General features: G+C 32.4%; 1 protein-coding gene across 1 annotated transcript in view; it reads right to left on the minus strand.

Annotated features, from left to right (window-relative positions):
- Nucleotides 1-26,894, minus strand: part of LOC128397535 (nephrin-like) — a 44,391-nt gene that overhangs the window by 11,174 nt on the left and 6,323 nt on the right. The window contains exons 3-6 of the mRNA XM_053358274.1: nt 9,070-9,114; nt 7,855-7,998; nt 5,491-5,601; nt 540-617 (exon numbers count right to left, since the gene is read on the minus strand). Coding sequence (XP_053214249.1) covers nt 540-617; nt 5,491-5,601; nt 7,855-7,998; nt 9,070-9,114 — 378 coding nt within the window. The remainder of the gene's footprint in view (nt 1-539; nt 618-5,490; nt 5,602-7,854; nt 7,999-9,069; nt 9,115-26,894) is intronic.

Below are 26,894 nucleotides of genomic sequence, written 5' to 3' on the forward strand. Positions count from 1 at the left end.
GTGATAATGATGATGGTGGTGGAAAATGAGTTGAATGATGGAATAGGAAACACGATGTATCATGAGGAAAGAAAATGCCAAGAGATGAAAAATCTTGAAAGAAGGGGAGTAAAAGTGTTACTGTGATTCTGATGAAAGAGGGAAAAGATGAAAATCTATGACCAAAAAAGTCCCAAGATGAAAATTTTATCGAGAAAAAATGGAAGAAAATATTCTTTTGCAACTTCATCCATCTTCCCTTTCCCTTCAATATCATCATCATCATCACCATCACCATCATCTTGCTGAGTCTCTTACTCCCTACGAGATAAAACTGTAAATGTTTGATATTTGTCGAAATCATTTATTATAAATACCACAGAAAAAAAAACGAGTTTCGAGTTTGAGATGAAGACCAAAATAATATCATCATTATCGTTTTTGATATTTTATTTTCTCACCAGAATATTGGTTATCATTTGTATTCAATGGGAACATTTACAAATTCGAGAAGAAAGAAAAAAGTTCTAAAGAAAATAAATAACAAAAATATTACTTACCTTCTTTGTCTGTATATTCAAATGTGTCATCTATTAATAAATTATCACGCCACCAGGTCAACGATGGTCGAGGTTTACCTGTTCAAAATGACCAATAGAAAATCAAATATGAGCAAAAAGAGAGGAAAAAGTTGACATGACAATCAGCTGATGTAATTGATAAAACGATCAACAATTAAGTTTCAACAATTGGACATTGGAGATGATTAATGATATTATTAGAATTTGGAGAAAAAGTTTTGGCCACTTTTATCAAATTGTTTCTGGTGATTTCATGATAATGATGAATACAAGTTCATGTCCATTCTCATTCTGAACTCAGCTACTTTTCCTAATAATTTGCTCCACTTAGTAAATATCATCTGAAACCTTTTTCCTCCTATGGGTAAGATATCATATCTATTTTATTGATGTGAATTCATGATTATTTATATTGATATCAGAAAAGGTTAAGACGATGTAAGCAAAGATAATACATATTCATCCTTGATCAAAGTTACATCAATATTTTTCTGTTCATTGTTGGATTAGAGAGAGAGAGAGAGAGATGAAAAGATGATGAAGATGAGAGGATGAAGATGGATAAATATGAGAACCCAAAAAGGCTATTTCACCCTTATGAAGATCCTCAGAGTATTCAAGTAGTAAATGTAAGAAGAAAGAGAAAGTGAGTGAAATGCCCACTGAACATTTTCATCATCTTCCAATATGAATACCCCACTTTCTGATAGGAATACACAATAATATGAATCTACGAATACAAGGTACAGTAAATAGATGGAGGAAAAAAATGGACACAATTTTTGTATGTACGATAGAAAAGCTTTTGGGAAATAAAAATAGCCTCGGGCATTTCTATTGATCAGACACTCGGTTTCATCTCTAACATTTTCCATTCTGATATAACGATAAAATAAATGAAAATGAAAATATCAAGTATTAAAAGGATATAAAAGTGAGAGGGAAAAGTTGATTCTTACTTAAAATTTGGCTAAACTGAAAATCCTTTTTCTTTGTATGGTTCAGGTAAATGCAATTCTGAATAAAGTTCTGGAGATGATATCATGTTAACTTGTCTTTTCCTCGTTCTATCATATTATATGTTACACAATATCATTGTTGGAAGTTTTTGTTACAACAATAATGATGAAGGGTTTGGGATGAGGAAAACGAGATGATGATGATGATGATAATCTGATGACTTTCATGATGATCATCTGAATAATTAATCAACATTATCTGTACACAACTTACCTCTATCAATCACATTGAAAGTTATCATCAAACATCATCAGGATTCATTTTCATCTTCATTTTTATCACTTGACTTTTTCTTGACTTAACTGTCATAACTTTTTTTCTTTCATCATCATCATCATCATCCTCATCTTCCTATTGTTTATTTTCTTTTATTTCTCTTCTTTCATTCATGTTCTTTCTCATTTTCATCATCATGGCGGAGAGAGAGAGAGAGACATGTTTCTCTATGTGTTATTTATACTTATCCTTTATCTTTGTTCATCTTGTTGTTATTCAGTTGAATGTCAACTTGCATGATAATGATAAAGAATCACTTGGAATGATTAAATGATATGAGAGATGAATGTTCATCCTCATCATTTCCACCAATACATTATCTTAGGATTTTTCCTCTCTGTCTTATCCAGGTCTCTCGAGGCTATTCAGTTATCATCTGTGTCCCTTTTCCTGATCATCATCATCATCATGTTATTAGTAATCATTACATGATTTTAGTTTAATGTTCAAAGCCTCGTAACCATTATCATCATTATCTTCATAATCATTAAACTAATAGTAATATCAACGTTATTGGTATGATAATGTGTTTAAGGTGATTAATCAATAACAAAAAAAAGGGTTCATTTAAAATCAAAATCAACCAACTGATTTGTTGATCAAACTAAATTAACAGTTATAACTGTGATTATAATTTACCAATATTATTAGACAGCCTTTGCAACTAATCAATCAACCAATTAACATCTAAATTAATTCTTGAAACAGATGATCAACATCAGCATGATGTATTTTCACTTGATATCAAATTACTATCGGTTTTCAATTGATCAATAAGAGTAAATAATCAAATTGAAAGACATTTCTAGTAATTGGATTAACTTGATTTTTGACTCTTTTTTTATATCTTGATAACTTCTTCATCCTTAATCATCACCATGTTATTAGATAAATAATATCTAGGATAATAATAGTTATCATGAAAAGATTTCAATGTTCAACAATCTCGAATCCTCTTTTAACAGTTACTTTGTAAATATTACATGATATTTATATTAATTATCTTGATAATTGCAATTAATATCTTTAATAATGATCATCATGGTAATGGTTTGAAAGCTAATCAACAGATAGAGAGACTAATTATTTGGTTGAATTAATTTCTATCCACAGATTGGTAATAATAATTGTTCAATTATCACCTTTAACTTTTATCCTAATTTACTTGATGATAAAGTAATAACATTAGTCATGGTTATTATTATATTGATAATATTGTTATTCCTATTAACAGATACCTCAATTTTTGGTAATTGATGAGATGAGAGTGACAATGATAATATTCACCTATTGGAATGATAATATCATGAGTGATAATCAAACAAAATGAATTCGAATGTCACTTTCAATGTAATCGCAGATTCGAGTCATCGTCAAGCTTTAAGGCAGAAAAGGTAAAGGAGAAAAAAAGAGAGAAATATTCTAATCACCCTGAGGCATAATCTCACCTTAACGAGTAATAAGTAGGTTTTCGGGAACAAGATTAACAATACACTTGGATAATCATCAAGGTAAATTAAAGAAAGTTGATTAATTGTATTCTACTGATGTTAACATGATAATTTCAACAGGTAACTAAAGTGTTGGCTTGATTTGGTTACAATTTTAAATAATCCTAACGGTTATAATCCTGATTTTATTTGCTGATTTAATTGTTGACGTGAGTGATTTGTAATCTTGGTTGATTAAAGTGATTGATCAATTAGGATTTGGTTATTTGTATAATATTGCTTTGGATTAGGTTTGTGAACTTGAAAGTTTAACCTTGAAAAGGTTGAAACTACAAGATAATTATATGAAAAAAAAGTAAAGATTGTAAATCAAATGTCAAATTGAATCAAGATTTTATCAAATTAACTGTTTCTTTTCAGTTTGTGATTTGTTATTATTGCCAATAATCATTATTATTTTGAGATATGTTATTATCTAGAGTCAGATTAGATTAGTAAGAAATGGACAGATGACCAATTATATTTTTTATTGGATTAGATGAGCATGAAAACGGTTAACCTTTAGGTTAACATGATTTAGGTCAATTGGGTAATGATGATAAAACAGAGAGAGAGAGAGAGAGAGAGAGAGAGAGAGAGAGAGAGAGAGAGAGAGAGAGAGAGAGAGAGAGTAAATAATATTTTCGAGTTGTCGAGTTTATGAAACGAAAGGGAAAAAAGTCTGAAATCATTTTGCATCATAATTCTGTCATGAACTAAACGACTACGAGTGAAAAGTTCTTGATATTTATCAATAAACACGGAGTTTTGTATCTAATATGTTCTATGATATTTACTGAGTATCACGAGATGTCCAAGGTCATAATAGATCAAATTGACGAGTGAAGTTGAAGGGATTCAAGTCATTTACCGGTCAATCATTGTCGGCACTTGGTGAGTAAAGTGTTAAGAACTTGAGAATCGTTCAGTCAGATTTTATTAAGGTCGAAATGACCAGTTAGAAGAAGAAATTGAACTGTAAGTCTATTCTAGAAAGTTCGCCAGTCAAATTCTAGCTTATTATCACCTTGATATTAGGTAAAATTCATTATCATCCAATACGAAAAACGGTCTTTGATTATTTTTCAAATTTTCTCGATCAAAAGTGATTATTATTAAACTGCCAATATAATGATGATAAAGATACTTATTCTCATGTATTCCAACTTTGAGCGAAGTTAATTCTGAACTTTTTGATCCTTTCCTTTCCTTTTCTTTTCTTTCATTTCATTATTTGGTTTCCAATAACAATCATGTTATTGGTTAATATCTTATTCAATTGTTGCTGCTATTTGGTTGATTTAAGATGGTCAAGAGTTTTACCAATCAATGGTCAAGAAATCAACTCAGAGACAGAGAGGGTTCAATATTTTATCTTCATCTGGTCATTGTAATAATAAGTATATGGTATTTGAGTCTGTGTGACAATCAAAACTAATCCACCTCAACAAATGAACTGAACTGAGCCAAGTAATCAATTGCTTGGAGGCTTATTACTTTTTTTACGGTTACAATTAATTTCATCATCTCAGAATTAATCTTATACACACAAAAGTATTAGTATTAGTAAGAAGATGAGGATGATAAGAGAGTAAAAAATAAAGATGATGAGAAAATGGGATGAGGAAGAAAAAACGATTTGGATAACATTTGGTTTTCGTTTAATTAAAGGAAAACTTTTTAATACAATTAGTGTATCTTTCTGATCATCATGTTATCAATGAGAGAGGATGATGACGATGATGATGATGATGACAAGAAAAAATAAATAATAGTACAAATGTTTACCATTGTGTTTGTTTCAAGTAATCAAAGTGTATTAAAACTTTGTCAACAATCAGAAAGTTCAGTGAAATGAACAAACATTCATATCTTACCACACAGAAATTCACCCTGTTTCTATCATGAAGTAATTCAATTATAAGATTGATTTTTTTTTCTTTCAATTTGTTTGTTGAAATTTCTTCAAAAAAGTGTCGAAATGAAATCTTGTCAATCAGGAAACGATAATATCTCATGAGTTGTTTCATTCATTAAATGAATCAATTCAATTGTAAACTAGGTCTTAGTTTCATTTTGATCATTATCACATTGGTGATTGTGACAAAAAAAAACTACCGGAAAAGGAAATGTGATTATCTTACCTCCAATTGTTGTGCAAATGAGTTTAAGTGTATCCCCTTCATTATAAGGTCCAATTAAACCTTTAAGATTAATATCATCAGTGATTGATATTGTAGGCTCTTCCGGTGGAACTGAAATGAAAACCAAGAAATAATATTCAGTTAACTGAATTCATTCATGAAATCATGGGGGTGAAACAATAATCAAATAGTATTTATCATTAGTTGTAAAGGTAATTATCATTTGGATGTTTTTTTTTACTTCAGGTTAATATGAAAATAATATGAAAACAAAACTCGTTTTGAGAAAAACAAAATATCAAACTGAATATATGAATGAATTGAAATGAATACGATGGATACATTTTTATCATGTTATCTATCTGAATGAATGAATATACAATATTATGTTTCCATGATAAAATGGATACATTTTGTTTGATTTTTTCTCGCAACCTTTATCTCAATTCCGAATCACAATTTATCTTTTATTTTTGTCTATCAACCATGATGATCATGGTGCAAGCAAAAACTATATAATATATGTTTGTCTCTCTCTCACTGAATTTGTAAATTCATTCATCTGCTGGTTGGTTGAATAATAATATTTTTCTTTACTCTGTCATCTTTTAACCATCATCATCATTATCATGTTGTTACCTTGACTTTTACTCTGGTATTGAAGGAGAAAAATTCAGTTGCAAGAGTTTCAAGTCTCAAGAGTAATTAACATAATTGATGTTATCCATGATCATCATGAGCGGGTTACGAAAAAGGGTCCATGAGATTAACGATAAATCATTTTTACATCTAAACCTATTTATCCCTTTTACTGAATATCAACAACTTTTTTCATTCTCTCAACCCCCTTCCTCATGAACTTATCAAATTCTTTGACACTTTTTCTCATTCAGAATCAGTTAAATAATCTGATTTACGAATCTCAATCGAATAGATTATGTTCACGAATTTATTCTTAACTTTTGTTCTTATTTCTTTGCTCTCTCTCTCTCTCTTTCCAATGGTCATTTTTTCTCTCTCTCTCTATTTTTTCCTCGCTGCTGCTTCTTTCTTGGACTTGTGACCATTGATACTTGAATTCATTTTCTTCTTGTAATTTTACTCAGATGATTTTTAGGCTTGTTTTTGTTTTTTTCTCGTGACTGAATACATGGATTTATAAGTGAAATGGGTTCAGTTTTCATGATAGCTTTACATGATCCTTTTGTTCAAAGCAAATGATTTCTTTGTCAATGTTTATCTGTCTGTCTCAATGAAATCGATGTGCATTCAATGAACTTTTTTTTTCTTTCATCACAATTTCTATCCTCAATCTTATTTCTTATTTCACCCTGTATTTCTGACTACTTGTTCATTCTTATTGAATGATTTTCTTGCTCTCTCTCTCTCTCTCTCTCTCTCTCTCTCTCTCTTCTCATCCTCTCCTCTCTGTGAATTTATCTTCACATCCAAAATGGAGCAAAGATAAAAGTTTCATCTAATTTTCAGGGTGAAATTGTCATGCAAGTTTCATCTCTCTCATTTTCAAACATTTCCGTCATTTCCATATGCAATGATAAACTGAATTTCCAATTGATTCTGATCTGTAAAGAGCAATTTAATTTGATTGCTGATTGATTTATCACGAAACCCAAATTGTTCATTTCTCTGGAAATTACAGTTTTACTCATTTTGATTTTCAATTCATCGGATTATCCTAAATGATTATTAACTTTTATTCATCTACTTATAACTCTAATCTACTAATTTGATTGATATCATTTAATGAATTTAATTGTATCATTGGAGAGGGGAAAGAGACACTGTTCAAATCAATATAATCTCAAATATTTTGTCATTTAACATATCCATTTATCAATCAGTTTTCCTGTTTAATTGGATCCAATCTGAATCGATGTGATGCAAAAAAAATCAACAAGTTTTTTTTTCGACTCAATTGTCCATTATCTCAGAGGAATCCGTATATTTCAGCATCATTTCCGTTTCCGGAAATGGGAAAACATTCAGAATAATGGAAAGAATCAAGAGAAGACAAAAAAAAGATTCAACATGAGAATTGAAGGGAAAATTGTAATGGTCATCATGCTGACAGAGTGACCACTAATGTTTAACAGTGATACAATTAGTTTAATGTATTAGCTTCTCCTTTTTTTACTCATCCAGATTCAATTAAATTGTCAAGTGGTCAATGTCCATCTAACTAGTGACCAGATAATGATAACATGATTTAATGTCCATATAATGATAATGTTAATATCCAATGAAAAGGGCTAATTGAATTGTAATTAAAATTTTTCACTTTCTACTCGAATCGAATTGATTTAAATTGTTATCACAATTAAAAATTACATTGTATTAACTTACCGATTACTTTTAAACTAATTACAGTATTGATTGTCCGAGCTTTTTTGAAGTCAACTCGACATCGATATTCACCAGAATCGGATAAACGAACTGGATCAATCTTTAAAAAAGCAGGTCGATTATGAAGGTTAAAAAAGGCTCGACCTGGAGAGAGACACATTTTTAATCATCAAGTGCCAGGGGAAGATAATTGCGATGGTAATCATTCATCATGGTGGTCATCACGAAAATCATGGTCAATAACATTTAGAGAGCATATTGATTGTTATGTTTTTTTTACATATCATTGACATGATTCATGTGACAGGTCATTTATCCATGAGGTTGATGTAATGAGTAAGAAAAATGGTCAAGGAAAAGTTTGTATGAGGATCAACCGAAGATGAAAATGGTGATAGAGAGAGAGAGAGAGAGAGAGAGAGAGAGAGATGATGATGATGAGGAAGATAAGATAAAGAGAAAAGGTAGAATAAGGAAAAGAAATAAGGAAGATAAGTATTAAGAGTCGTGTTAAAAGGAGAGAGAGAGAGAAATGATGATGAAGACAAAGTAAGAGATTGACGAGAATTGATGTTGGTATGAAATAAAGATGAAGGACAAATGGGAAAAAGAGAAGGAAGATAAGAGAGTAAATGAGAGAGAGAGAGTAAGATGATGGAGATAATATTGTTTATCTCTCTGTGTTCATGTTGTTTGTTGTGATGGAAATGATGATGAGGGTGAGATTAAATGAAAGGTGTAAATGGTTTGACAAACCCTCAAACTCATTTCTTTTCCCTTCCTTCTCCATCATCCTCATCTTCTTGTTACTCACTCACCTCATCTCTCTCTCTCTCTCTCTCTCTCTCTCTCTCTCTCTCTCTCTCTCTCTCAGTTAAATCCAAATTTTGTGAACTCGCTTTGATATTTATATTGTTTATTTATGTTACAGAGGTATCATTATCAAACCTCGACATCCTTTGCATCATCCTTATCTTCAGTGTATCACTTTGATATAAAACTCATTTTTCTCAATTAATGGACTCGATTGGACTGAATCAAGTAATCAGACAAAACTTTTATATCTCTATATTTTCATCATTTACTATCATCATCCAACTCCCATCACATCTTTTACTTTTATCATCATCATCATCTCTCTCTCTATCTTCATCTTCCCTCCTCCCAGTCAATCCCTTTTGATATCACCATCATTTTGATAATAACAGTACTTACCTTGAAGTACAGGCGCGGTCAAAGTTCGTGCTTGATCCAATGTACCTAAAGATTAACAAAAATTGAGAACAAGAATAATTTTATCATTATCATGTCGAAAAAGGCAAAAAATATATAATATTATCATCTTGATAATGATAATTTTTCAAGTTGATATTTTCATCTCAAGATCATCATCATCATCAATGAGACAACACATGTTAACTGTATAAAAACTCAATCATTTTGAATCAAAGTTTTCCAACATTAAATGAATCAGAACTTTTTCTCTCTCTCATCTCGATAAAAATTTTCCTCATACTTACTAATGATGTTAAATCGTTTCCATAAAAGTTTTCTGAGCATTCTCATGATATTTAAACTCCTACACATTTATGAGCATCTTACATGATAAGTAAACTTGAATTTACAATTAAATCTTAATTTGCCGGAAACAAATGAATGATCAGCTGATACACTCGATTAAATAACATGAAAACTCAGGAAAAACTTAATAAATTACCTAAAAGAAAAAAGTTTCCAGTTCACAATTTAAAATCATTATCGAGAGACTTGATTCTGTTTACATTATCATCATCATCATAATAATCATCCCTATCATCATTAACATCCTCATCATCTCAAGAGAGACGTTATCATGATAAAATTGATGAGAATGAAGAAAAAAAAATTTCTTTTCTTCCATGGAAACTCAATGACGTTTTTAAATACATTGTACCCTGTGTAACCATCATCATCATGGATGAAAATAGTTTAATCTCTCTCTCTCTCTCAATGAGAATATATAACAATATAGAATGAGGAAAAAAACGATGACGATGAAAAATCATGATAACGATAAATATCATCATGAAAATGAATGAAACTTGTCAACAGATAACAGGGGAAATTGGATATACAATAAAAAGGCCCGAGCAAAGGTAACAAGATAATCGTTTGAGTTTCCCATTGATACTGCCAATCATGTATTAAATTATATTCTGACTTAATAATAGTCAATAAAAAGTGATGAGATTATTATCAGAAAAGGTGGAAAATTTAAATTCAACACCATCGGAATTTATTCTCATGATAGTAATCATAATAATAATCATTTTCATCATCCAAATGATCTGATTTACTGATTGAGAAGATGAAGATTATCAAGAAAATATAACAAAATCTCAGAATCTAAGAAACAGAAATGAAAATTACACTCAGGTATCAACAATAATGTCTAACATCATATCACATCATTATACAAGATCACAGGTAAACCTTATAAGTGATGTCAAGGATATTCAGTAGCAAACATTTCGCTTGCTCATCTTTTTTTTTTCGTTCTCTTTCTTGTTTCATCATAATGATAATGTTATCATTGCTCTCTCTCTCTCTCTCTCTCTCTCTCGTCTTTGTACAGGAAAATGGGATGAAGATGAAGAGAGAAAAATGTAAAAAGAAGATGACAATTTCTCTTTGTTTTTCTTTCCTTTTCTTTTTTTTTCCTTTGCCGTTGTGAGTTCTGATTCTGTTGTCATGATACATGAGACTTTAGTTTACAATATTCAATGAAACAAAAAGTGATATTCCATGTTCTTGTTGAGTAGGAAGATAAAGGTGAGATACTTGAGGACTGATGCCTAATGTTAAGAAAGAGAATCAGATGATGAGGATGAGGATGAAGAAGAAGAATGATGAAGATGAAAATGATAATGATGATGTTGGAAGATCTTCTTGACATAAGAAGAAAACAGAAGCAATTTAATGATGGTTCTCAATGGTAAAAACTAAAAGGTAGAATATATTTTTTTTTCTTTTCTCTTTCTTTTCCTCTTTCATGATGATTTTTTCTCCATCTTCACCTTGAATCGTTTGTGTATAAGTTTCCACTGACAAGGTAATCAGTTTCATCCACCAAGGTGGGTGAAAGTTTCTCTTCTCATTGTATTAAATACATTATATCATTTATCAGATTGATGTTAAGACAATAAGATAAACGATGAAAATTTGGTTCATATTATTATTATTATAATCATTTCCATGATAATGATCTCAGGAATAAGAATAATCATCAGGAAAAGTTGAGCGAAACTGTTCATCTCAGTGAATATCAATGCAAGTGGAAATTTTTTTCTTCCACCTCTGAAATTTTCATTCTCTCATTCAGAATATTCTGAAAATTTCTTCTCTCTCTCTCTCTCTTCTCATCTTTCCTATCTTCCACTTTTACTTCACCACCATCGCCCTCCTGATAACTGAACACATCATGTTAATGAATGTTTTTAGGTGTATGGTGTGTGTGTATGTGAGAGTATTTTAATAGCATCATGGACTTTATGACAAAAAAGAGAAGAAAAAAGTTTTTCTTATCAATCGAAAATGAAAAAGTTCCACTTGACTGGTCAGAACTTTTTCCATGACAATTTTCGTGAAAGAGAGAAAAAAAAGTTCCATTCTCGACAGTTTTTCTTCATCTGGAGATATCGACAACAGAGAAAGATGAAGATAAACGGAAGAGCAAACACAATATTGATGGATGAGCATCTTCATCTATGTCCACTCATCTCTTCCCCCTTTTTAGAACAATGTTCTAAAGATGATAATATAAAAATTCGAGGAAAAAAAACAAGATTTTATCTTCTTCTCTTCATTATATCGAAAATAATAATGCCGAAAATAAGATGAAAACTTTTCTCTATCAATAGTAAACTTTACCCTGTAAAGCAACACGAAATGTTATAACAATATAATATTGTATCAATATTTTTCTCGATAACAATCAAACTTAATCATAATCTTAATCATCGTTATTATCATTTTCACCTAATGAGAAATAGACATAAATTGAATTTTTTGTTTCTTTTTGTTTCTCTGATATTTCATCATCATATCAAGAATCATGTTCATCATGAATCGTTATCGAACTGATTTTGATTCTGATTCCATGAGATTGGAGTTTTTTTTCACTTCATCTTTGCCATTTCTCTCTCTCTCTCTCTCTCTCTCTCTCTCTCTCTCTCTCTCTCTCTCTAGTTTTTTGCTTCAATGTTAATAAATAGTTTTAAATCACTGTTCACATGTAATTGGCTAATTAAATTAATGGGTAACAATATAATTGTGTGAGTAACATGATGATGATGATAATGATTCAAGAATCTGATTTACAGGCAATGAAAACAATGGAAACAAAGAGAGCACATAAAAAAAACCAAAACCATTGATATTGATTCAAGTGTAAACTAAACCTAATCCTAACTGTAATTTCATGTGATTATCATGATCATTATTTACTGAATCAACTGTAAGGTGGGAATAGAAAAATATTTGTAATGATAATTTTGTTGCTTTTGTTTTTCCATCTTTTCTTACACCATAAACATGATAATATTTATATTGAACTTTTATCCATGGAAACTTTTTTTTTGTTTATCATGTTAAAACTTGAGCATCAACACCATTCCAGCTTAATTTGATCATGATGATTTGTTTTTCTTTTCTATCTTCAGGCTAATATAACCTTGTGATGATGATCATGAAGATAAAGATGAGGATAAGCATTATGATGATAGCATAACAGAAGAAAAAACGTCTTGAGAGAGAGAGAGTGAATATTACCTTGGATGGAAAATAATAATAATATAAAGTAGAGCTGAATGAGAATGGGAAAATTACGAAAAGATGATTTTTCTGTTCTTCCTTTCGAATGGAAAACTCATTTCACTTATCATGATGGTGAGAAGACCATGATGATGATGATGATTCTCTCTCTCTCTCACCCTGTCTTTTTTTTCATCTTGCAACTACTGTTATATGAAATCTATCAGTCATGTGATCCTTTTTAAATTGCTTTTGATGTTGGTGTAAGGAGGCGATTCTCAAATCGTGATTGATGTAATCTGATATCAAATGAAAATACCAAGAATGACGATCATGAAGATGATCAGTTTGATGATGATGATGAGAAAAAAGAAAGAGAAAGATAGAAAGTGAGTGGATGAAACAAGAGATGAAGATGAGGAAGACAATAGAGAGCGAGAGATCCTGACAAGAATTGGGAAAGAAAAGTTCAGAATAATTCAGTTGGTTCCATTTTCAATGTGAGTAACCTCAATCATCCATCAGAAATCACAGAATCAACCAGATGACAATGATGATGTGCATCTGTTCATTTTATCTTTTTCCTCATCATCACCAAGAATCATCTGAATAAAGTCACAGTAATTTCAAAGCTAATCCAATCAACCATAAAATCAGATACATTTAAGTTCATCATTTCAAACGATAATATAAAAAAAAACAACAACAACAAACAAGAACAAGACAAAACTTTCATGATAATATTATATTTTTGAAAATGGAAACAACAAAGTACAAGAATCAATTATTATTATTATTATTATCCAATTCTACTCAGAACTAAGATTATCATGGATTCACCATGATGGATGTCCCAAAAATGAATATTATCGATTGAGTATCGGTTTCGGCTTCTTCTCATCATCATGATATGAGATAGAAGCAAAGAAAAATCAAACCAAACAATCAAAGTAAAACATTGAAACAAAATAATCTTCCAATCAATAATCCACCACGACCATAATATTATAACCATCACCTCATGATGATTTATCAAATATAATCAAAATCAATTTGTGTAATTGAAAAGGATTGATGATGTTATTAATACTCAGAGCATATATAATATAATACAATAAATAGATGTATATTTATATGTACAATATTATAATACAATGTTGAGGGTGGTTAAGGGTTGACACAGTGAAGAGTTTGAGTTTAGTGTAACAAGCAAAATCCCCTCAAGGTGATTGTTTATTGTGAAAACATTTTGTTTATCGTTTTTATTTTTCTTGCTCATCTTGTAACTTGAAGATGGAGCAGAAAATTATTACATTTTCTTCAATCTATCAATCAAATTGTATTATTAACATGATAAACATTTTTATTGCATTTTCTGCAGCAAAACAATGTAATGAGGTTCATCTTTTATGCAAACAAATAAATATACAGGCAAAAAAAACGCAATCACAATCATACAGAGAAATGAAAAAAAGTAAAGGATGAGGATGAAATTAGGGATGCGGTGAGAGAGAGAGAGAGAGAGAGAGAGAGAGAGAGAGAGAGAGAGAGAGAGAGATCAAGATGATGAGGATGATCAAGTTTACCCAAGCATTTTAATATGAAGGGTGGAAAAATTGAACCCACCAACAATTGGTGTGGCTTACTTTTATATTTTAATCATTCATTTAATTAATTTTCTTTAACTTTTTGATTTTATTTTAATTACATTTTCTATTGTCTTAACGCTTAGATAAGCTAAAGCTTAAACACTCTTAAAGTGCCAATTTGAGTAAGAGAAACAAACTCTCTTTCTTTTTGTAAACCATTATTAATCAAAGATTAATAATTTATCAAAGCTTTAACTATCTTTGTACTGATTAGCTGGATTAAGCTTAAGCTTGATTGTATCAACAGACAAAAGTCTGATTAAGCAAACCAGTCCGTTTATATTGTATCTCCCCCCAATTTAATCAACTTCTGACATCTTATGTATCTTTGTATAAAAGGACACAATGAGAGATAAGAAGTTAACAGTTAATTTTCATTTCTTAACTAGTTCATTAAAATTCAATAAAGTATCTTGAACTTAAATTCAAATCATAGTTAGATTAATTCACATACTCATAGAGTGGTCCTGTATCGAACTTGAACTGACCTGATTATTGAAGGGCAGGTCCAATCTTCGAATTTGTTAGTCTGAATTATTCCTTTTGTCTCTTAAAAGACGTAAATTTCCCCAATAAATCATAAGAAAACCCCTTCATTTGGCGACCCAGGCAGGATCATTTTATTCCGTGTGTGAAATTTTTCATCTATGATCACCAGAAGAAAACGACAGTTAAATATGGCTGATCCAACTATTTCAAGTGCTACATCTAATGATATCAAAGATATATTAGAATTATGGAAAATAGAAATTCCACCAACTTTTCTTCTTAAGAAGAAACTTATTTGTGCTATAAAAACCAACATAATGTTACTTGGTGAAAATTTCAGTGAAGATGAAATTAGTGCATTTAATTTAAGTGATGTGAAGAATCAACTTATGCCTGAATGGATCACAGTTTTCCGTTCTTATGGTTTGTCCGAAAATGAGATACAAACAGTACTCACAAAAATCGGGCGAGATGAAGCATCATTGGGAGCAATCACCCACAGTGAACTCTCATTACTACAACTACCAATCAGCTCTATAAGGAGACTCAAGGATGCATTGGATGCAATCGGTATTGAGATCGAAGACGAAATCCGTGTTGAAACCATTCGACCAAATTCACCCATCATACAACCAATAATTCAAGTTCCCGAGAACAATAACCAGTTGCTAGCCAATAGTCTCATGGAATTTGCCCAAGCAATTAAAAGAGATCCCGAAATACCCGAATTCAAAAGAGGTGAGGACATGACAGCATGGGTAATGAAGACACGAGCTAGATTAACCCATGAAAAGGTTGATGATGAAACAAAATTAAGGTGTTTCAAAAAAGCAATGGCGCACGAATTATTGTCAATGGCTCAAACCATATCAACAGATATAACTGATTACAATCAATATCTAGAAGCTCTCAACGAGAAGCTCAATTGTCCATCAATGAAATATGCAGCTCATTTTGAACTCACCAATTATCGATATCGACTAGAGGAACATCCATCCGAATTTCTTCAAAATCTTAAGATTAAGATAAATAAGTCACTCGGTAAGGTAACAGAACCAGTTATCATCAATACGATATTGAACCAGATTCCCCGTCATATACGAAATGAAGTTTATACTTTAGGAGCAAATGAGTCAGAAGATAAAATCTTCAATGTTCTAATAAGAAAACATCATGATTTTCTTGAACAACAAAGGCAAATTAGAAAGCCAACAAGACCAACACCTAAAGGTGAGAACAACAACAAACCCAGGAATGATATGAATTCCAACCTCAACAAAATTTTAAGTGGTAATGATCAACCTCAACGTCAAGGTAGAAATAAATGGTGTTCGCGATGTAAAAAGAACAACCATAATACCGACGAATGCTACAGAAAGCAAAATGATGAGCGAAATAAAGCTAAGGCTTCAACCTCTTCGAATCAACAACCACAAGAGCAACAAAATGCTCCAGTTAATTACGTTCAGCCTGAACAACAAGTGGTCGAACCGACTACAACAGCCATACGTCAAAATGACCACGTATGGGCAATTAATGACCAAACACCAAAGCTAACACAGCTCGGTTTCCATCATCTGAAACACATGCCAACCGTTAATTTTAAGTTGTTTACACCCGATAAACAATATGTGCGAGATGGATTAGTATTGCTTGACACAGGGTCAACAATATCTGCTCTTGACATTGGAATTGCTCAAGAACTTGGTGTTAAAATTAACTATTTTAATCGTTCCCTTAAAGGAATAGTTTCAAACTCAGTTTTAAACTCAATTGGATTTGCTTTTGCAATGATAAAACATCCGGAAATGGATGAAACGAGAATCTTAAAGATTCAAATTTGTCAAAACTTTGAACCTCAATGTCTCATTGGTAATTCATTTATGCATCTTTATTATACAACTTTTAAAAGTGATGGAGAAGAATATTCAATCCAAGTGAAAGAAACTCCCGATGGAAAATCTTATGATGCAAATTTCCTATTCAGATTCGTCAATAACAACGAAAACACAGTAATTCTAAATGCCGCTATGAATGCAATGGCTGATGGTAACAACAATTATATCATCAATTCTGTTAAAAGAAAAAGAAAATGAAAACAATCCCTTCAGCAATTTTATCATTGATAAACAAAACAAACAAGCTTACAAGCTTAAACTTGGTAATCAAAATTATCTAATGGCAGTTCGAGATATTCACGAACAAGAACAACTTGAGTTGTTACAAAACCCGATGCTGAAAAAAGCATTTGATCGAGTTAACAAAAATTTGCCAGTTGAACAACAGAATAGCCTGTTAAAATTAATCGACGAATACATCGATTGCTTCTCAAAAAGCAAACACGACATTGGTTTCGTACCAGCAAAAATTTGTCCAGTTGACATCAACTTAGAAGGTAATCCAGTACCTTATCAAAAGCCATATGCTCTAAGTCCAGAAAAAAGAGCTGAACTAAAACAATTGGTTCAAGAAATGATCGATGCTAACATCGTAGAACCCTCAAAGGCCCCAGGAGGCTCACCTGTTATCATGGTACCACGACCGGACGGCTCACACCGCATGGTTATAGACTATCGTTGTCTCAATCGTATCTCTAATGTCCCAAGACACCCAATGCCTAGAGTTGACGATTGCCTTGAATTGGTTCGCGGTGGAAACTATTTCAACTTATTCGATTTAGCCCAAGGCTACCACCAAATCGAGTTACCCCCTGAAGAGCGAGAGAAAACAGTGTTTGTTACACCATTTGGAAAGTTCCAATATAAAAGACTCCCCATGGGTTTAAGCTCCGCTCCGTTCATTTTTCAGAACTTTATTAATCAAGTCTTGGATGGACTTCAATTTCGCGAATGTATCGGATACTTTGACGATGTACCGGTAATTGGAAAAACATTCGACGAGTTAATCGAAAACACTAGAAAAGTTCTAGATCGATTCAAACAATACAACCTTAAGGTTAAAGTGGAAAAATGCAAGTTAGGATTCCCTGAAATTCTACTCCTTGGACATATTGTAACAGGAAATGGTATAAAACCTGACCCAAGAAAGGTCGACGTGGTAAAACAATTACCCTACCCAAGAACAGTCCGTGAATTACAATCACAATTGGGATGCTTCAACTATTTCGCAAGGTATATACCAAATTTTTCAACAATTGCAGCCCCTTTATACCGACTCGTTTCAAAGGAAAGACGATTCTGTCTTTTACCTGATGATAAAAAGGCTTTGGATAAGCTAAAAGAAGCGCTAATCAAAACGACTATGTTAGTCCATTATGATCCTGTCTTAAGACGAAAAATCAGTGCTGATGCATCTGATCAAGCAGTTGCCGGAATCTTACTGCAAGAAGATAAAGATTCAGAGAATTACGATTCTGATTGTCCCTTAGAAGACATTAAAGATTGGCAACCCGTAAGTTTTTACTCTCAAAAGCTTAAAAGGCATCAAATTCACTACACAGTTACCGAAAAGGAACTTCTTGGAATTTACGTTGGTGTAGTTAAGTATCGACATTACTTAGAAGGTGACGAATTTTTGATCGAGACCGATCATCACGCTCTCTGTTCTCTCACAAAATTATCGTTTAAAAATTCACGATTATGTAGATGGTCAATTATGTTATCTGCTATGAGATTTAAAGTGGTCTACCGAAAAGGTATATCCCATGCTCCTGATTGTTTCACTCGATTCCTTAAGGAATGGGATCACAGAAAGACGATCGACCCTGAAGAGGAATTTCTGGATCGACTCTACCTACAAAATTATTGCTTCGATCATGAAGATCAATACCTTTATGAAATTGGTCTCAACGTGGTAAATTTTGGCTTAGAAAACCTATTGTTTAGCTTTAAAGAGCCTGAGTTAATCGCTTATACAATCAACTCAGAAACAACAAATAATCACCCTGATGAAAATGTCAATAACAAAATTGACTTATATCAATGGAAAGAGAAAATTCGTCTTCATCAACAAACTGATCCAAATTTAACCAAAATTAAACAATCTCTTTTGGATAAAGACCCAATTACCTCAAGAAAATATTGTCTTCGAGATGATCTAATCTACAGAAAAGATAAACATGTTCCATTCTCAACAAGAGTTGTAATTGATTCAAAAATTCTACAAGATATTTTCAGATACTTTCACCACACACCAATTGGAGGACATTTTGCAGCCGAAAAAACCGCTGAACAAATATCAAGAAGATATTGGTGTCAAAATCTCTATGATGAGGTAAAGAAACTGTGCAACAATTGTCAAGTGTGTCAACTTGCAAAACCAGCAAATGTGATCTATGTTGATCCTGGTGAAAAACCAATTCCAACAGAAATCTTTCAAAGATTTGAGTTAGACGTGCAAGGACCGATAACGGTAAATTACTCCAAAAAGTATATTCTTGTTCTGATTGACACTTTATCAAGATTCTGTTTTGCAAAACTAACCCTGAACCAAACAGCTCAAACTGTTATAAAATTCTTGAAATCAATTTTTCATGTTTTCAATTTTCCAAAATCAATTCAAACTGATTTAGGAACCAATTTTACTTCTGATGCTTTCCTTGAATTCATAACTGAATATGGAATTGAACATTCAACCTCTACCCCATATCACCCACAGTCGCAGGGAATAGTAGAGAGACACAACAGAACAATCGCAGAAAGATTGAGAACTTATTGTCTAACCCACGATAACAAAGATTTACCTTATGGTTTAGAAGCTTCAGTCTTCGCAATCAATACCTCAATCCACAAAATCACAAGATTTAGTCCCTATTACCTCGTTTTTGGTAAACACCCAATCAAACCAATTGACAACGTCATTCCTTATTTCCCGACAATTCAGTAAATTCTGAACAAGCTAGAAAATTAGCCCATGCAAGATTAATTGCCCAACAAAATTATCAAATCAACAGATTAAAACAACTTCACCCCCAATCACCTTATAAAGAAGGAGATTTCATTTGTGTTAAAAATGAGTCAGTAGACAAACAATTTAGCAAAAAGATAAGAAATGCTTACTTAGGTCCCTATTTACTTTTAGGTAATAGATCTGGATGCTTAATCCTTTTGGATTTAGAAGACCTTACAGTCATTAAAGTCAATGTTTCTAACACAAAACTTTATAAATCTGAAGTAACAGAAAAAATGACAAAAATCAGAGACAATTATTTCAACTCAGACACTTATCTAGAAAATGAAAATCTAGACTTACCTTCTCAAGAAGATGAAATTGTTAATACAAATGATAATCCTACTTTATCCTCTGATTTAATTAATCCCAACAATGATGATTTTAATCAAATTGATGATGAAGAGTCAAAAGTCAATACAGATTCTGATACAGTTGAAATCACAAGAACCACACAAAACAACTTAAATTGTAAAAAGAAAACTAGATTAAGCGCTGATAAGCTAATCACTTCACAATCAACATTAAATGATGATGATAAACCGTTCACACGATCAAAAAGACAATTAATCACCGATCAAAATTTGTTTATCCTTTACCATTGTTTTACAATTGACAATCAAGAAGAAAAAATTGAAACCGACTTATGTGAAAAGCTCAAAATCGGCTTCCACATTGACCCTTGGCAACAAGAAGCGCCGCCATTTTCTCTTCCAATTAAATTCGAATCGAATTTTCATTTCAAAACCAACAAGTGTCAAGTCAACAATCTTAAGATTTGTATTGAAATTAGAGATCAATTCTTAAGAATTATTATTAATTATTTAAATATTGATTATTTTAATTTTGATAAATTAATCAAATTGTTTAATTGTGTTGTCAACAATTTAGCTTTTTATAACTTTAGTTATAAATTAATCATCACAAGTGAAAAATCAGCTATTAAAAGCTTCTGCTTTTGTCTTCAATTGTGCGACAATCAAATTGATATAAAAACAATGGACCAAAGTGATCAACCTTCAGTTCAAATTGACTCTCGACAATTAACTTGTACTCTTGTAACTGGTGAACAATTTAATTTTAACCCTGATCGACCTTCAACCTCGACTTTTCGAGCTGATACTCATCTTCATAGAAGTGATTCTCCGATTTTCCTTAAAGAAACTCGTTACCCCCAAGATAAAGGTCAAGCCAATTTTCGGCCAGGAGAACATTACAAGTGTAAAAGTGAAAGATCAACCACAACTCCGATCTACTCATCTCTTAAAAGATCTTCGTCAAGTGAATCGTGCAGTTCAACTAATTCAAAGAAGAAAATGAACAATCCATCATCTCCAGTTCCCTCAACTACGAGCTCAAACTCTTCAAGTAGAGAAAATTTGTCTAAACAAAATGAGAGCCCAAAGGAAGTGAAAACTAATCGTTATCCTCTCCCATCTGATCATTTCTTTGATAAGGATGAATATCCAAACCCATTGCCCACTGGCCCAATTCCACAGTATTGGTCAATCGAAAGATACCAACAAATTAAGAAACAAATCGACCAGAAAGCTCAAACTTTCTCAGAAATCAAACAGAAATTTGAAAAGCTGATTCGTGAGAAGTTATATTTAAATTTGTACCACGATAAATCAATTTTCTCGATTCCATTACCCAAGATTCCAAGAGGAATTTCAAAAGCCAATGTCATCAATGAAGCCTTAGAGCTAATCGAAAAAGAAATTCGATGTCACTTATGTGAACAAATTTCATTGAACCCTCATTGTTGTACTGGATGTCGAAAGTGGTATTGTCGATTGTGTATCGAATTCCTTAGAGAATTAGTGCCAACCTTAAAGTTGATTCCTATTGATCAACCAAACAAATTTCTTTGTTTAATCCCTCAATGTGCCTTCAGAGCAGCAACCACTGATGATTACTCAACATTTGGAAAAGTTGATTCATCAAACACTTACTCAGAGTATTGTAAGAGTAAATTTGTCTGCCGTCGTACACATTGTTACGCTGATGTCAAGCCTGATGACTTCATTAAACACGAGAAAAACTGTCGACTTGGACTTTTCCGTCACGAGATTGATTTAGAGTCCATTCATTTATTTAAAACTGGACAAACTCGTGCTGAACTAAGTGAAGGTCCTAAAAGACTATTTAATTTCTTCCCTCCGCATCTTAAATCAATTCCTGAAAGATTGCCGATATCTTATGATACCCATGAAGGAAGAACCAAAGAAAACCTTGAGGTTTATGCCTGTTTAATGAACGCTAAAGAAGAAAATCCAAATGATCCAATGATGGCTCCAACTACTATTCGCAGTTTCACTAATCTGAGATTGAATTTTTGGGAAAATTACAAAAAGAAAATAGACCCCACATATCCTTTAGGAGAAGCTGAAGAATATATTCAAACGATTGGATTCGATCCAACAGTTGGTAAGCGTCAAGTTCCTCCTTATGGATCAAGACCAAGGACTCATCGATGGTCGTCAGTCCCTCAATATCTGATCGATGATTCAGAAGAGTGGCTTAAAATAGCCCAAGGTAAACCTCGACCAAGGCGAGAAAGAGCTCAAGTTAGTCCCTCACCTGATGTACCAGATATCGAAGTACCTTTTATTAGGATTAACCCCCTCAATCGCTTAAGCGAAGAACGAAAAAAGATTGTTTCGGAAAATATCATGCAATGGTTCCCATCTTTACGTTCCTTTAGAAACTTCGATGAACCCGCTCCAATCCAAAATCTTGAAAAAGCTGTTGTCCGAAAGAATCGACAAGCTTCAGCCTCGTATCGTTTTAAAACGTTAACAACAATCAACTTACCAGCTCTTCCAAGCTCAATTGAAGAGAAAATCATGAATAATGTTCAACAACATCCAAATCCTGAAACAATTTACTCCATACATGCAGCGTACTGTCGAATCAATGAATATCGAAGACGTGAAGGTCATGTATTGGCACCAAGACCAATATGGGTCATCATCGTGGATGGTAAATTAGATGTTGTCTATGAAACCCTCGTCCAGCATCATCATATCGCCCGAATGGATACTCGATTCCATGGATTGAAATTTGAAGATTTAAAACATGGCAAAAATCTAACTTCAGTTAGAGATCAAGTGTTAACTTATTTTGCCTGTGCTTCTCAAATTATTGGCGCTGGAATAATCAACCTGTTAAGATCTTTAGATCTTGAAAATGAAGAAATTGAGACCTTAAAGCCTCGTATTCGAGACGTAAACCAATACTTCTCCCCGTTGTACACGCAACCAGCTTCGTTGTCTCTAATCTCATTCCTTCTTTTCGGTGGATTCGTAATCCCTGGAGGTCCTCATTCGCCCGGCATTGAAGCCATAACCGCCATGAAACTCTACATGAGCGCATGGAAAGCGATCGAAGATCGATGTGAATTCCTTGAAGATGGAATCCATTTTGCCAACTCAGCTCAAACTTGTAACAACAAAGAAGTCTCAAGACTTTATAAGAAGTACGATGAATTAGTAAATTCTGGTAAAGCCGAATGGCCACAAGATTGGTCGTATTACAATCATGGTTCACGGATAGTTCCGTCGTTTGATTCACATATTTGTGCTTCACCCGCTGTTACCACCAACACTCATTCATCAAGAGCCTCAAGTGTCAACAACTCACCCGGAAGACGATCTCTTCCATCACCAATTCAACAGACTCCTCCGAGAGCAAAAGAATTAATCAGTTTTGATTCACCATTGGAATCACCTAAATCTGAATCTTCGAATTCTGATTCCCAACAAACTGTAATTCTTTCTGAAATTCCCGATTCCCAGAGAACCAATGATTCTGAAGAATCAAGTGCAACTGAAATTGTTCCTGAGGATGATCATTTATTATATATGTCAACAACCAGTTCTCCCCCAGAAGCTTCAACTTCAACTCAATCAAGTGGTTCATTAATTGTACACGGAAGTGGAAACGATTACCCCTCAAGTCAAGTGCGACGAGATTTGTTTTATCCCACACGTAGATACAGCCCAGAGATGAATTCTGAAGAATCAAACCAAGCACCGGAACCAAGATCCCGAAGAATCAGTCACCAAGTGTTGATGAGATTTCTTAATCATGGTCCACGGATGTGAAGGGTGGAAAAATTGAACCCACCAACAATTGGTGTGGCTTACTTTTTATATTTTAATCATTCATTTAATTAATTTTCTTTAACTTTTTGATTTTATTTTAATTACATTTTCTATTGTCTTAACGCTTAGATAAGCTAAAGCTTAAACACTCTTAAAAGTGCCAATTTGAGTAAGAGAAACAAACTCTCTTTCTTTTTGTAAACCATTATTAATCAAAGATTAATAATTTATCAAAGCTTTAACTATCTTTGTACTGATTAGCTGGATTAAGCTTAAGCTTGATTGTATCAACAGACAAAAGTCTGATTAAGCAAACCAGTCCGTTTATATTGTATCTCCCCCCAATTTAATCAACTTCTGACATCTTATGTATCTTTGTATAAAAGGACACAATGAGAGATAAGAAGTTAACAGTTAATTTTCATTTCTTAACTAGTTCACATTAAAATTCAATAAAGTATCTTGAACTTAAATTCAAATCATAGTTAGATTAATTCACATACTCATAGAGTGGTCCTGTATCGAACTTGAACTGACCTGATTATTGAAGGGCAGGTCCAATCTTCGAATTTGTTAGTCTGAATTATTCCTTTTGTCTCTTAAAAGACGTAAATTTCCCCAATAAATCATAAGAAAACCCCTTCAAATAATATAAATTATTTTTCTTCCTGGTTTTGTCAACCCAAAAACTTTTACATCATGAATAATGTACTAATAATGTTATATAATTTCAATAGTAACTCATCAGTGACTTTGTTTTTCTGGGTTACATTGATTTAATTTAATTTCAACATTTTCTGTTGTTTTTTCATGATAATAAAATCAGAATATTAGTTGAGACAGAGTAGGAGGAAAATGATGAGGATGCTGGTGGTGGGAGAAAATGAGAGAGGTTCTAACTATTAAATGATTTTTTAAAGTTATGATTTGCTAAAAGAGAGGATATAATGCTGAGTGGGAGAGAGAGAGAGAGAGAGAGAGAGAGAGATGATCATGATGATGAAAGATATTCATTGAGCCGTTATACTTTTTTGTCTTCTCTTTTTCTCTCTCATCCACATTATCCTCATCCTCGTCATCTTTATCATTTTGACTTTTTTTCTCTCTCTCTTTTCTCCTCATCCTTGTTGATCCTTTACACTGTGTTCATTTCTTACCAATAGTCACCATAAAATAATAAATAATCTTCACAGTGAGATTTCCGAAAGATTTGCCATCGAGATCATTGATTTCTTGTTATTCACTGTTAAATTGAATTGCTATCGGTTCATCTTCATCCTTAGCATCTCTATCAAATTCATCCTCATCATCTTCCTCCTCATCCCTTAAATATCTTTTATCTTTATCATTTCTCTTTTTCTCTTTCTATCATCATCTTTTTCCACTGCTCTTTTTAACATCAATTCATACGAAAATATTATATTCTTTTTACTTTTTTTTTCATTCTTCTCCCACTCAGCATCATCTTTCGTCATCCTCATCTTTTTTTTCTTGTCTAACTGTTAGTCTCTTTTAACTTTATCTTTCCTTAGATATTTATCTTCACAACTTTCCTCGAGTTAACCTTTATTTTCCCTTGACAATCAACATCCAATGACTATTTTACTTTCTCTCTCTCCATCATCTTCATCTTCATCCCTTCTTCGTTCCCTTGACAACTTCTATCTTCTTGACTAACTTTTCATCACTCTCATCAGCTCACTCATTCACTCCCTGTAATATCCTTAAGTATAATCTTCAAGTGAGAAGCAAAAAGGATAAACTAACTGTTAATGGTCTATTGTAATTTATCTCTACCCTGGTGAATGTTGGTACTTCTCAATCCAGTGGAATCGCTTATTCTCAATATAATACATCTGAAACCTTAATCTTGTTTTGCTTTTTCATCTTCATCCTCATCTTCATCTTCATCTTTTCTCTTTCCTTTTCCTCTTTCTTGCTCTTCTTCTGTAACCCAAATTGTTTACCTTTTAACCGCAACAATTATTCAAATACCACACAATATATATTTACGATTACGAGATGGGAAGGAATAGTTTTCCCTCCAATCGTTTATCATTTATATCCAAATGTTACCTTTGCATGTTGATTCAGATTCTATCTCATCAGAATTATTATTTTACTCTCAGAACTTTGCTCTTTCTCTCTCACCCATAGCCTTTTATACCACTTCAACTTTATCTGTTTCTCTCTCAATTTCTAATCTTTATTTGTTTCTATCATGATTATCATCATCATCATCTCCCTCCCTGTAACCCAGGAGAGAATTTTTCTTTTCTTTTCTTTTTTATCTTCTGGAAAAAAGAAGAAAAAAAATGAAATGAAATGAAAAAGATTCAAGAGCAAATGTAGAAAATCATCTGATTAATGTTGAGATGAGAAATTTTTCTTCTTTTGCTTTTTCCCTGTTTGGAAAAACTGAAATTCCTAAGAAATGCTCAACGAAACTTCAATTCGTATTCATGTCCAGATTGGATTCTATGGGATTGATATAATAACATGATCAATATCATGATAGTAACTATACCTTTGTGATTTTTACCACCATTTTAAAATGAATGATAACAATAAGAGTATAAACCGAAATCACAAGTTTAACAAAATCGATACAAAAGGTTTGGGGGCAAAAAGAATAAAGAAAAAAAAATAGAAAAGTTCCTAAAATAAGAGGAAAAAGTTTCAAGATTTTTCTTCATCATCATGATCTTCATTCTGCTCAGTTTTATCTTCATCTTTGTCTCTTTTCATATATATAAAAACATACACTTTACCTTAACATTTATCTTCCACCTTCATTCATCTCTTTTCGGTTTTTACTCTTCTTCTTCATCTCCTTCTGATCATTTCATTTGTTTCAGTTTCCATTTATCTTTCTATCTATCAATCTATTTCCTATTCCACCATCACCACCACTATCGCCATGATGACGATGATCAGTATCATCATCATCCTCCACTTCCTCCTCTTTCTTCAAACTCTTGTTGGGATTTTATTTTTCCTCACTCTCTCTCTCTCTCTCTCTCTCTCTCTCTCTCTCTCTCTCTCTCTCTCTCTCTCTCTCTCTCCATGAAAAGTTGATGAAAATTGAAGCAAC

This window comes from Panonychus citri, unplaced genomic scaffold, assembly GCF_014898815.1.
Source record: "Panonychus citri isolate SS breed McGregor unplaced genomic scaffold, ASM1489881v1 Contig00033, whole genome shotgun sequence".
NCBI lineage: Eukaryota > Metazoa > Arthropoda > Arachnida > Trombidiformes > Tetranychidae > Panonychus > Panonychus citri.